Source organism: Zootoca vivipara, chromosome 4 (genome assembly GCF_965207765.1).
Source record: "Zootoca vivipara chromosome 4, rZooViv2.hap1.1, whole genome shotgun sequence".
Classification (NCBI taxonomy): Eukaryota; Metazoa; Chordata; class Lepidosauria; order Squamata; family Lacertidae; genus Zootoca; species Zootoca vivipara.
The window spans coordinates 44,208,876-44,221,990 of NC_142587.1; the positions used below are offsets into that span (position 1 = coordinate 44,208,876).

At 39.5% G+C, this 13,115-nt stretch overlaps 1 protein-coding gene across 15 annotated transcripts in view; it reads right to left on the minus strand.

The window, feature by feature from the left end:
- Positions 1-13,115, minus strand: part of DMD (dystrophin) — a 1,006,777-nt gene that overhangs the window by 696,113 nt on the left and 297,549 nt on the right. For all 15 annotated transcript variants that reach the window (XM_035114386.3, XM_035114388.3, XM_035114384.3 and 12 more), the window contains exons 3-5: positions 5,511-5,603; positions 2,871-2,948; positions 1,279-1,371 (exon numbers count right to left, since the gene is read on the minus strand). In XM_035114386.3, the coding sequence (XP_034970277.3) occupies positions 1,279-1,371; positions 2,871-2,948; positions 5,511-5,603 (264 nt within the window). The remainder of the gene's footprint in view (positions 1-1,278; positions 1,372-2,870; positions 2,949-5,510; positions 5,604-13,115) is intronic.

Below are 13,115 nucleotides of genomic sequence, written 5' to 3' on the forward strand. Positions count from 1 at the left end.
TTTTATAATGGGATCAAAATAAATAAATTATGTATTACATGAAATCAATCAGTAAGCATAAGACTCATACCCTTAGTCTATGCTGCCTGATCATCAGTCTACAAACACTCTTTAATATTAGATAACAGGTACAACAGCTTGACCTACATTCAACTGTACTGCACTGCATTCTGCAGCGGCATGCTACATATTGCCATGCAACCATTCCATGCAGAATGTAGGCACCCTATATATAGAAATGAGCAAACCAGTGATATTTTAGGGAGCAGGCTAGCAGGTGGGGCCCATTACTTACATCATAGGAGCCTACACAACACAAAACACTCTTGCTGTATGTAGGTTTTATTTTATTTGTTTTTAATCTTATATTTTGGAAATGTACATCTAGAAATTTGTTTCCTTTGAATTTTTGGGGGGCCCCAAGAAGAGTGAGCCCCTTAGCTATAGCTTGTTTAGCTTATACGTAAATCCGGCACTGTTTGCAGTACCCAAAGAGGCCAAGAATTTCCACTGAAAATTTGCTGAACTGTGCCATCATGAAAGAAAATAAACACAGGCTATACATTTAATGTAAGTCACTGAAATCAAACTCTCGGAAGAGATGCCATTCCAGAGATGGGTTGCCACCAGAGAGAAGGCTCTATCCCACACTACTGCCCCCTGTACTCTGGGTTGTAGCTCGGAGGCTGAACATCTGCTTTACATTCAGAAGCTCAGAAGCTCAACTATTGGCATCTCCAGGTAGGAGCTGTGGGAGACTCTTGTCTGAAACTGTAGAGAGCTGCTGCCAGTCAGTGTAGACAATAATGAGCTAGATGGACCAATGGTCTGACTCAGTATAAGGCAGTTTCCTACTTCACCTGGTGATGGGGCGATGAGAAGGGCTGTTTTGGTTTGTCTTAATGCAGGGGGCAGTCAACATGGAGAGAGGTGTTCCTTCTTACATTTGGGCTCAAATAGTTTAGAGTTTTATATGGCAACATCAGTACACGGAATTGGACTTAGAAATGTATTTTGTAGTACTCTGAATATTAAATTGTCTGGTATTGCAATGAAATGACTGCATAATGCTTTGAAAGGAGCATAATGCTCCTTGACTTTTCCCAAATACCCAACCTGGACACTAAAGTAGAGAACAGTCTCCTTGTTTCCAATCTATCACTCATTGAAACATTAGGATGGATTCAAAACTGAACACCACCTGAAATACACATAGTAGATATATCCCTTGATTATTAGGGATATATCCAAAAAATGTTCTGCGAATGACTGACTCACCTGCCAGTGGAGAATTATACTCCAGATCAATCCAAGAGTCAGTTTATGATTGCCATCCACAATATCTGTGCTGCCGATATTCACCAGATCTACCTGTCAGAGCAAAGCAAGGCAAAGCAAACGTAGATAAAATTATGTATAAAATGCAAAAACAATGAACATTAAAATAGAAGTTAAATGAGTTTATATTCCCAGAGTAATGGGCAAAAGAAACAGCTGCTGAATAAAACATAAGCAAACCTGTTAAAACCTACGGATTTGATAAATACATCAAATTAGGGCTGTGTGGTTTTGTTTACATATTTTCTACTATTTAGCTTTTAGTGGCAAGTAAACAATCCAGAGCATATTTCATAACCTGATCAAATAATTATCTGTCATAAAACAAATAGTACCAGTTATTTTAGGAAATTGCAGTTAGCAAGGATGCAATTATTAGATCACAAAATAAACATATGTTGCTATAATTAAAAACAAAAAGTAATACATATAACAGAAAATAATATATATGGGAACCAGCCACTTCATCAGCAATTAACATAGGCTTATTTCTTTCTCTGCCTTGCAAAGTTTTCTTAGATGCTTTCCATTCAGCTTTAAAATAGGAGAGCTAACAGACACATACCTGTACTAGACTGAGGAATCAGCTACCCAAAGTCACCAACTTGGTTTCATTTGTAATTCCTTTTATAAGGAAACTTCATTCCCAGGTCCAAAACTGCACACATTTCAGGTGAATTATAGGTAGCCAATAGAAATAAACCAACACCGTAAATGACTAAATCTAGCTATTGATCTATACTGCTAAATAAGTGAGTACCCATTAGCATGGAATTTAAATCACTGAATTATTTGCATATTCATTCAGTAGAACTTTTCAATTCATTCAGTAGAACTTTTCAATTCCCTAGTTGAGCAACACAGCAAGAGAGGGGTATTACTAGTAGTTTTATTCTGGATATTAATTCTTATATGTTCTGGAGATTTAACTCTGATATGTTCACCAGTACTGACTGACATTTCAGCAAATTATTTCATTTGAGAGGGAGAACACATTCTATGGCTGTTAGAGGCACTGCGCGTTTACAGATGGAAAGCAAGGCTTAGGAGATAATGAGTTGGAACCAGACTTGCTCCTGCACGAACCTCCTTCCATTTCCCACCTGGAACTGAATTTCAATAGAACCTTACCGCCAGAGGAAGGCAGCAAGGCAGAGTTTTAACCGATTCTTCCTTCCCTCTGCAATTCCCACCCACCATGCTATCCACCATGTTGTTTTCAAGGCACTCCCAACTCCACCAGATTAGCTTCTCAAGAGGCACAAGTGGCTGCAGGAGGAAAGACTTCTCACTTCCAGCACCAGCAAAACACATTTGAATGCAAGTCAGGATCCAACCAAGCGGTTTCTTCAAGGCTATTTATTGAAATAATGCCTGATAAGGGATTAGCACTCTGATCTCCTGCATCCCATAATATTATATTGGAGCCTATTTATTGTAAAGCATACTCCGGAAGCAATTTTTCATATCTGTTTACTGAGTTCTCCTCAACTCTCTATGTGAGTTATGAACCCATGCAAATATTTACTTACATTGTTTTTCTGAAGGACTTGTAGTGCTTTGTTGACGTTGTTCAAGGCATGAACTCTTGTGGAGCCCCTTTCTTTACTCTGTGATTATTAACCAGGAGAAACAAGGAAATATTATATATTAAAATTAAAAATAGATGTCTCACAGACACAAACAGCACAAAGGAGCCTAAAATACCAAAGAATGCCAATCCTTACTTCAGTAATATATTTTCTATGGCATTTTACAATGGCCCTACTGAATGAGGGCAACAGTGAGAGAAATTCAGATTGTTTGAATTATAACAGATACTCTTTTCCATAGGCCAGTTGAAGACTACTAGCAGGGAATAGCATGAAACATACATGATATTCCCCAAGTATATATTCCCTGAATGTATACCATACTAACATATATTTATATTTGCCATATATTTGCCGTACTAACAATATATGAACATTCTTATGTGAAAAAAATGAACACAACAAAAATGGCAGTGGCAGAAAGAAAAGAGAGTGATGGATTACTAAAAGTTCCAGTTAACCCTTTTATCGTAGATTCTGTCACAGTGCTAGTAATTTCACATTCATGACAAGATTTAAAATGTCAGGAGCTGTGACACTGCATAAAATATATATTTCTACAACTTTTATTATAAAATCTAGTTTTGAAATTTGGAGTTAGAGCCTTCAGCTACTATCCCTGCTTCATCTTTGATCTGAAAGGGGGAAGAATGTCTTGCATCATTTTAATTGAAGGAGGCCTACAGTTAATGGCAATTATATTTTGAATACTAATAACATTCGTGTCTAGCAAAACGAAACTTTTTTGAAGTTTTCTGTGAGGAGCATGCAAGCTTCCCACTATCTGTTCTCAGTCTGCTCAGAGGGGGGAAAAGCAACTAGATTTTTTTTATAAAGCTTTGTATAAAGATGCAGTGGACCATGCTAACAACGAACTTATTGGTTTATAGATTTATATACCACACAACAAACAAATGACCCTATCCAAGCAAGTGATTTAGAGGGGGTGCAGGGGAAGTGCAGAGAGAGGAGAGGGAGGTGATGTTCCACTGTGGCAAGCAGAAAGCATTGCACCAGTAGAGGCTCAATGCACCTAGGCAGTGAATTTGACACATTCAAAAAACAGCATGAAATACTTAGTCAACTTCTGGACAGTGATACACAACAACCAATGGCTGAGCTGTACCTCAGAAAGAGTCAATGTAAACCGAAGGGTCTAAAAGAAAGTACTGGTGGTGCTTGCTTAATAATATCAATAGGCAAGGAGCTCCACAGCTTAAACACAGCACAGCAACTGCTATTTGTCTTGTAGAAGCAAAGCAAATATCTTTTTTTAAAAAAAACCACTTTAATTTAAAATGCATATAAAATCAAAACACATAAACAAAACAAACAGTTAAACAAAACACTGAAGCAAAGCAAACATCATGTGACACCCTTAAAAATGTCTCTCAGGCTTATAATAGTGGTACAGTGGTACCTCAGATTACAGACAGTTCAGGTTACAGACTCCGCTAACCCGGAAGAAGTACCTCGGGTTAAGAACTTTACCTCAGGATGAGAACAGAAATTGCGCGATGGCAGCAGCAGGAGGCCCCATTAGCTAAAGTGGTACCTCAGGTTAAGAATAGTTTCAGGTTAAGAATGGACCTACAGAACGAATTAAGTTCTTAACCCGCGGTACCACTGGAATAGCTTCTAACTATTGCTGTTGTGCCCCAGAGTGGCTAGGACTACCCCAGGGGTAGGAACCTAAGGCCCGTGGGCCGGATGCGGCCTAATCACCTCAATCCGGCCCGTGGATGGTCCGGGAATCAGTGTGTTTTCACATGAGTAGAATGTGTGCTTTTATTTAAAATGCATCTCTGGGTTATTTGTGGGGCATAGGAATTCATTCATTTTTCTCTTCAAAATATAGTCCGGCCCACCACATGGTCTGAGGGGTGGTGGACTGACCCACGGCTGAAAAAGGTTGCTGACCCCTGGGCTACCCAGTCAGATGGGCAACGTACAAATATCATCATCATCATGCATTTATGTGTGTAAATTGAATTGCTTAGGAGGTAGAGAAATAGTTTGGAGACAGTATAAGGCTTGAATTCAAAGCTGTGATTCAAGTGCTCCTTATTAAAATTTCTCCCCAGATCTTCGAGGGCTCAGTAATTTGAGGTTGTTTCTGAACTGCAACTGAAATATTCAGAAACTTCCAGTACCCTATTTTGTTTCAAAACTATTTACAAACAAGCACAGCTTGTTGTTCACCATCTTCCCTTCCCATTTTGGTCTGGGTATTTGACTAGCAAGGTCTGGTGGGGGGGGGGAGAGCAAATAAGAGTTGCTGTTTTAAGAAACTGTTTCCCACAAAACCCCAAATTCACTGCTTTCTATTGTACACAATACAGTCATACTACTCTATTAGGTGCTCAGCCTAACATGTTCCACTCCTATGGTTCAATTCACGTTCTTATAATCAGTAAAAATTCAAAAGAGAAAATTGGATTTTCAAGGACCAGAGATCCATGAATATTAATTTTACAATATAATTCATGCACTCCAAAAGTCAAATCCAGTTACAACCATAGTGGGTATATCATAAATATGATTGTTGGACTACTTCTGGCTGAAAACATGTATACATACGAGCTTTTGGCCTGTAAGACCTTCCAGGAGCTCCAGGAGCCTTCGTCCATCTTGAAAATCATTGAAGAGATCTTCTATAGGGTATGTACCAAACTACAATAAAATAAAGTAAAGACTGTTATAATGGAGCATTGTGAATTCCATGCTAAGCTTCTTAATATCCTATTTGTTGGTCAGAGGAAAAGCAAAAAAAGATAACCCTTTACAATCTAGGCATTCTTCTTAAATTGAAGATTCTTTTTTAATGAAATGCTTTATTTTGTTACTAAGAATTTGTACAATCCAGAAAGGGGAGTCAGTTAATTTGAATGGGGTTGGGCACAGTAAAAGCAGGAAGATTATAGTAGGCAATAACATTTATGTCCCCCTCTTTATCCAATGCATTTGGAGTGGCTTGCAGAGGGCTCACAGGCCTCCTATCCACCTTAGTACTTTATGTCTCTTCTGACCCTTCTCTAGCCGAGAAAATCAGGTCTCCCAAAACTTTAATTTGTAATGATTGCAGTAGTAGAGAAAGTCATGTTTATAGCAGTGTCTTGGCTAGCTCTGAATATACCCTAATTGGGGCCAGTTCCAGAGGAGACAAGGGCCAATACAGAGTCTTGCTTTCATTGTCTCTTTCACCATAGACATGTGCCACTGGCCCCTGACATTTGTGTGCATGCGTGCATTTTTCTTTAATTAAAAATAATAATAATCAATGTGCAGTAGCAGCTTCTGGATGCCATGACTTCCAGAGGCATGTCCTCCACTATGAGGAAAAGAAGGTGGCTGCTGCAAACCAAACTCAGAAGTCACAGTGCATAGTTGAGAACAGAGAAGGCCTCAGCCATTTCTCTACTGAAATTAGGCACTCCTGAAGTAGCATATCTGTAACAAAAAAGGCTTTCATAGTTTTGCAACATGCACATGTATATAATATAATAAAGCTGTAGAAGTAGTCATCTTTTTTTAGTCTTCCATTAAGATGTCTTATTTTAAAAAAAAAATATAATTAAAATTGATGCTAGACAAAACTACACAATAATATGGGAGGTTAACTCCAGAGAGGAGATACAAACACAGCATGGAAGTATCTTCAGCAAGACATTTTAATTACAAGTGTATTACAAGTAAATCTTTAAAGAAATGATTTTGAGGAGCTTGAAAGGCAACCTTCTATTAATCATCAACTAAATATTACATCAGGTTCCCTATGCTGCTGCCACACATTCTAACCTGAAGAAGAGCATGCCATTTGTCTGGCAGGGAGGTAATTAAGTCGCCTTTCTGAAACGGATTGAATGTCTTCAGTGGATCGACATTGCAATAAGTCTTTAGAAACAAAGGATTTGGGAGAGACGGCAAAGAAATATGTTGCATTTCCAAGGTCACTGGAAAAGTGTGCATTAAGAAGTGAGAAGCTTTTGGAAGAACAAACTAATATATTGAAATGCCATTTTGAACTCCTGATGCATACAATAACAATATCACCTTTATTTGCAATTGCCTTCAAAAAGATAGACAGAATTATATTTTTCATTCTGTACTCGGTAAAATAAATATTCAGTTTAATTTAGCATTTAAAATGTTGGTTAAATAGTATAGATGGCACTTTAAAATCGGCTAAAACAGCAATGATATTTTATGCTTCTATATGAAAGTTTCTGAAACCTCCCTACAGTCTGCACCCCTCCCAGTCTGGTTGTGATTTTCTTTGATTTTCTACCTTAATATGCTAGGTAGGGTGATGAAGGTTCAGGAGAAGGAACTCTGCAGAGAAGCCCTTAGGACATTGCCATATTATAATGATCTCAAGAGCAACCCTCCAGAGCTTAGAGCAGAATTTTCCAAACTGTGTGTCACGACACTGTAGTGTCTTGGCTGCAGTGTGTAGGTGTGTCGCACAGACATTCCCTACGCTCCTCCTGGGACTGGAAAGTGGTTAGTTTAACCCCTAGTTTGCTAGTAAAACTGAATTACCATGTTGCAAAATGATGCATGTCTAAAAAGTGTGCCACCAACATGAAAAGTTTGTAAAGCTCTGGCTTAAAGCCTTGTTCAGCTCTGAAGTACAGTGGTGCCTCGCTAGACAAATTTAATTCGTTCCGACAGTCAATTCGTTCTATGAAAAATTCTTCTTGTGAGGCATCGTTTCCCATAATAATGCATTAAAAGGTAATTAATGCGTTCCTAAGGGCTCCAGGGGACTGGCGACAGTCACAGAGCGGGGATCGGATGAGATCAGGATCTTTCCTCCGCTTTCCCCCCACCCCGCCCGACACAGCGGGGATCTGACGGGGCTTGAGAAGCCTCGTCCGATCCCCGCTATGTGACAAGCCCTGTCAGATCCCCGCTGTTTCGGACGGGGTGGGGGGAAGCGGAGGAAAGATCCTCCGCTTTACCCCCACCCTGCCTGTCACAGAGTGGGGATCGGACGAGGCTTCTCAAGCCCCGTCAGATCCCCGCTGTGTCGGACAGGATGGGGGGGAAAGCAGAGGAAAGATCCTCCGCTTTACCCCCACCCTGCCTGTCACAGAGTGGGGATCGGACGAGGCTTCTCAAGCCCCGTCAGATCCCCGCTGTGTCGGACAGGATGGGGGGAAAGCAGAGGAAAGATCCTCCGCTTTCCCCCCACCACGCCTGTCACACAGCGGGGATCGGACAGGCGGTGGGGGGGGGGGAAGCGGAGGAAGGAACGGATCCGTTCCTCCGCTTCTCCCCCCCTTCCCGCACTATTTCCCCTTTGTGCTCCGCTGGTCTCTGCCGGTTGCCCCTCACTGCTCGCGGCAACCGGCAGAGACCAGCGGTACACAAAGGGGAACCAGCTGCAGCATGGAAAGAAGGCAAAGGAAGATCAGCTGACAATCGCTGACAGCTCATCTTCCTTTGCCTTCTTCCCACTCTACAGCTGATTCCCCTTTCGCTAGAGGAATACCCTGTAGGTTTTGTGATCGGTGGTTTTTATGGCAACGCTTCGCAAGACGAAGCGGCAGCCATAGAAAACCTCGTCGTCTTGTGAGGCAACCTCCGATCGCAAAACCCATTCGTCTAGTGAAAAAATCGTCTAGCAGGGCATTCGTCTAGCAAGGCACCACTGTCTGTGTATACATAAAGGAGCGTCTCCACCCCCATCGTTCAGCCTCGACGCTGATCCAGCTCAGAGGGCCTTCTGGCGGTTCCCTCATTGCGAGAAGTGAAGTTACAGGGAACCAGACAGAGGGCCTTCTTGGTAGTTGAGTCCTCCCTGTGGAACATCCTCCCTTTAGATGTCCAAGAAATAAACATATATCTGACTTTTAGAAGACATCTGAAGGCAACCCAGTACGAAAAAGTTTGTCATGTTTGCGGTTTTTTGTGCTTTAGTATTTTGTTGGAAGCACCCAGAGTGGGCAGCATATAAATAATAAACTTGTTGTTACTTTGTTTTAGAGAGCTCCAAACTATGCTCCAAAAGTGAATTGGCATAATGGAATTATTTGTGTTGGTTCTGCCATCATAAACATTGCCAGAGATTAACTCAAACGGGTCCAGCAAATTTGGTTCTGAATGTAGGAAACTACTTCCTACTGAGTCAGACCAGCGATCTACTCCTCCAAGTCTTTCCCAGCCTTGAAATCCTTTACCTAGTGGTTCCAGGGATTGAACCCGGAAGCTTTTAAATGCAAAACACATAATGCCTACTATATCTCCTCCTCCAGCTTTCTTTTTGTAGCATGTTTTCAGCCTTGAATATAACATGACTTGGATAGTGGAAGTAGGAAACGATACCAAATCAGACTGAGACAGACAGAGAAAGATTTAACGGTAAGGTAAGGTAAGACTCAAATGAAGGAAGAAATTGATGTGTGAAACACACTTACAAAGAACCTCAAATATATAAAGGAAAGCCTTTGAAATAAGTTCCTCTCTCCTGGCTCAAGCTCCTTGATTTAAAAGCAAACACAGGGGCTTCAGTATCCCACTGCAATAATGTAAACACTGCTGTGTAATACCATCTCCTTTCTACTGAATAAAGGTCAAATCACAGACACTTTTGTTGCTTTCACTGATGTGGCTGGTGGCTGTGATTACTAATCTTTACATGATAGAGGGGGTGGGTGGGAATTACCAAAAGGCTTTAAAAAGAAGAAAAAGGCAGCTGAAAAGATGCAACAAACAGGGGAGATAAGATGTCAGATAGAGATTAAATTAAACCTTTTGCTCTTCTGCAGATTGAAGGAAATGTGAACTCTACCTAGAGAACCCAAAGAAAAATGTTATAATTCACAAAGGAACTTGCCAATTCCCCACAAGGCAATAAACACAGTATGCCTTTTTGTAGTATTTCTAAGGTCAGGTCACACATAGCTGCATAAAGTTACAACCACTTGTTATTGCAAAAAAATTGGATTGAAAACTATCTAAAAAAGATGTTCATATGTAATAATAAGCCACAGTTCTTCGCTTAATAAACCATACTGTGTAAACAAACCATTGAGGGGAAAGCTTAATGTTACGTCCAAACGCAAGATCATGGTTTGTTTTGCCCTAACTTCACACTTGCTAGTTAGTCTTAAACCATGGTTTGTTGTTGGCTTATGTCAGGGAGCAGCAAATCATGATCCTGGATTTGGACATCACACTAAATGATAGTTTGTTTACCTGCTAACACCAGAGGAGCAGCAAAGTAGGAATAATGGGGCAGATTATGGTTTATTCTTAGCTTACTGTCACATGCAAATACTCAGATACGTTCCCTCTTTCAAGTCTTTAATTCTCTTTCTCTGTATCTCCTGAGTGTTCCATCACTTAAAGAGAACTATTTAGGCCCCTAATGAAACTCCTACTTACAAAAAGGGCTGTGCTTTGGACATCCAGCAGGAAGCTACACTTTACAAGGTTATGGACCCAAAAGCATATTCCGTTTTTATTGGGTCCATAGTAGAATAATAATAATAATAATAATAATAATAATAATAATAATAATAATAATAATAATACCCAAAAGTAACCGCATGCCTTACATCTCTGGAACACACAAGCTCTGGAAGTAATTAACTTTCCTCCATTTTTGAGGACTCCTTCACACAGCCATTTTCCCATGGCACTGTTCCATATTGAAGTGGTGCATGTGTGTGAGACAACACCACAACCATGTGAGTGAAGCCCACAGCATGAGTCTTCATCATCTGGTTGCTATTCTTCCTTTCCAGTGGGATGTCAGACATATGGGAAAGTCCCAGGTATTTACATAGATATGGGAGCTCATTCCATAGGCATGGAGCTACCCTCTACCACAAACCACACCGGGTGCTGAAACCACCAAAAGCATCTCAAAGCAGGTGATGGGTAAAATTATAACACAGAAGGTATTGGTGAGATGTTACCTTCCTCTCTCTGCACTTCTATTATGTTGAGAGCTTAGCTAGAGGTGTGTGTGTGTGTGTGTGTGTGTGTGTGTGTGTGTGTGTTTAAGAAGAGCTGAATTTAAAAAGGTTGATAGACTTTCATCTAATCAAGCAGGCTTTTTCATTAGGGGTTCATTGAAATTCATGCCTAGAACTTAAGGATAAAGAACAACATTACATTATGTTGAGCTGAACAGAGGTTTTCAGTCAGATTTAATAAAAAGGAGATTGCAGACATGTCTGGTATATGTTTTTCCATATTACATTTATTACTTTCACCATATGATAATTTTTTTCTAATGGGGCGGGAATTGTTCACCACCACTGTCAAATAAATAGTGTTCTATTGAATAATTTAAAGGTTTTTTTTACTGTACATAAGAGAATTGGAAAGTTGCTGACACGATATATATTTCAGAAGACCTTTTACAGAAAGTTAGATTGAAATATAAATGCATTTTCTAAGTGTTTCTACTTTCCAGAAGTAACAGACGCAAATAGCTAGTTCCAGAAAGTCACACTTACAATTTCTTCTACAATATTTTCAACAAAGCAGCTGTTTATTTGTAACATATACCACGAGAGAGATGAGGCTTTGTTTTCCTGTATAAGCTCTTTTGACTTGAGTAACCCTGTGAATGAATATTAACTTGCTGAAGATAGGACTTATGGATTCCTTAGAGAATACTTATTATCCTATTCACACTTGTCCAATACTAAAAATGTCCTCTGATAACACTGTTTTATTTCCTGAGACAGATGCCAACAACACATATCAGCACACCTCCCTTAAAGAAGCTCAAGTGATAACCAACCTCTCTTTTGTGTAATGTTAGTTACTGTTGACTACACCTCTTTATGATGTTAAAACATTCTAAAAACTCATATGCATTATAAGATAGTGAAATATGAAACATCTTCTTTTTTCCTAAGCAATCAGGTTAATGTCCCGTTAGTGGAAATCCTTGCATAGGTTTCTGCTTATGCAACTATTTAGCTGAATACAGACCAATATATTTATCTTCTCTCCTCCCATTTTTTAAAGTTGTTCTGAATATGTAAATGAATTATTTTCCTCCATAGTGGAATTAATTTTTTTGCCCTGAAATTAAAGCATAACTGGTCATGTTAATCTCAATGCCAGTTACTATTCAATTAAGCAGCTGAAGTTAAAAGGTTAAACTGATTCTGTTTAGTATAATTAAAAAAATTATTCAATCAAATGCATTCCTTTTAATTAGACAATCTATCTTAATAGCATATCTAATACCATTGTACTAGAATAAAATCTTATTACAAATGATCTTTTCTAGTTTCAGTGTTTTCCATTTTTAATAAGAAGGAAATTAGATTAAGAGCAGACAACTTCTAAAACATGAAATTGCTATCAGTTCAGAAGTCTTGATTATGGGGAATAAGCATGAGCCTATCAACTAATGGGGGCAAGGGCACGGACTGAAGAAAAGAATGTAAATGTCCCTTGATGGGTGGAAGTCTGCAAAAATCTAGTCATGTACTTACACATATACCAGTAACACAACTATGGACGAAAGGTTTACATGATTTTAAAAGGTAAAGGGACCCCTGAACATTAGGTCCAGTCGTGACCGACTGGGGTTGCGGCGCTCATCTCGCGTTATTGGCCAAGGGAGCTGGCATACAGTTTACATGAATTACTTTGATATAATTGTCATAGATGAAATTATTTGTTCTGGATTTCAGTCAGGCCAATCATATGACACCATTATTGTACAGCATGATTAGATGACATCCTATTTCTACACAGTGAATTGCTCTATAGTGAGTTGTTCTTATAAAAGTTTAAAAATAAATAAATGGCATGCTCAGTATGAGCTTCATATCAGAGGGTTGTTGTTTTTAAACAAAACTATTTGATTTGAGAAAGGCGGGGATCAGGAACTACTTAGTGTACCAGTGAGATTTCTTTTTTTATGTTCATTTGAGCAACAGACCTTTGGGCCATCTTACAAACTGCTTGGGAAGCTCACCTCAGAATAACATTAACAGCACAAATCCTATATGTACCTACTTAGAAGGAAGTCTTGCAGAGTTCAGTTAGGATAACTTCCAGGGTAGCAGACTTCAAAGCTATTTGCCACAGAGGACAGGGAAAATGATAAATGCTTGAGAAACACATGTTCAAAGTTCTCATGGAACTAGTTAGATGGTTCTTTGGGTGTTGAACGCGTGGATTTACCTGTGTAATACCATGGAG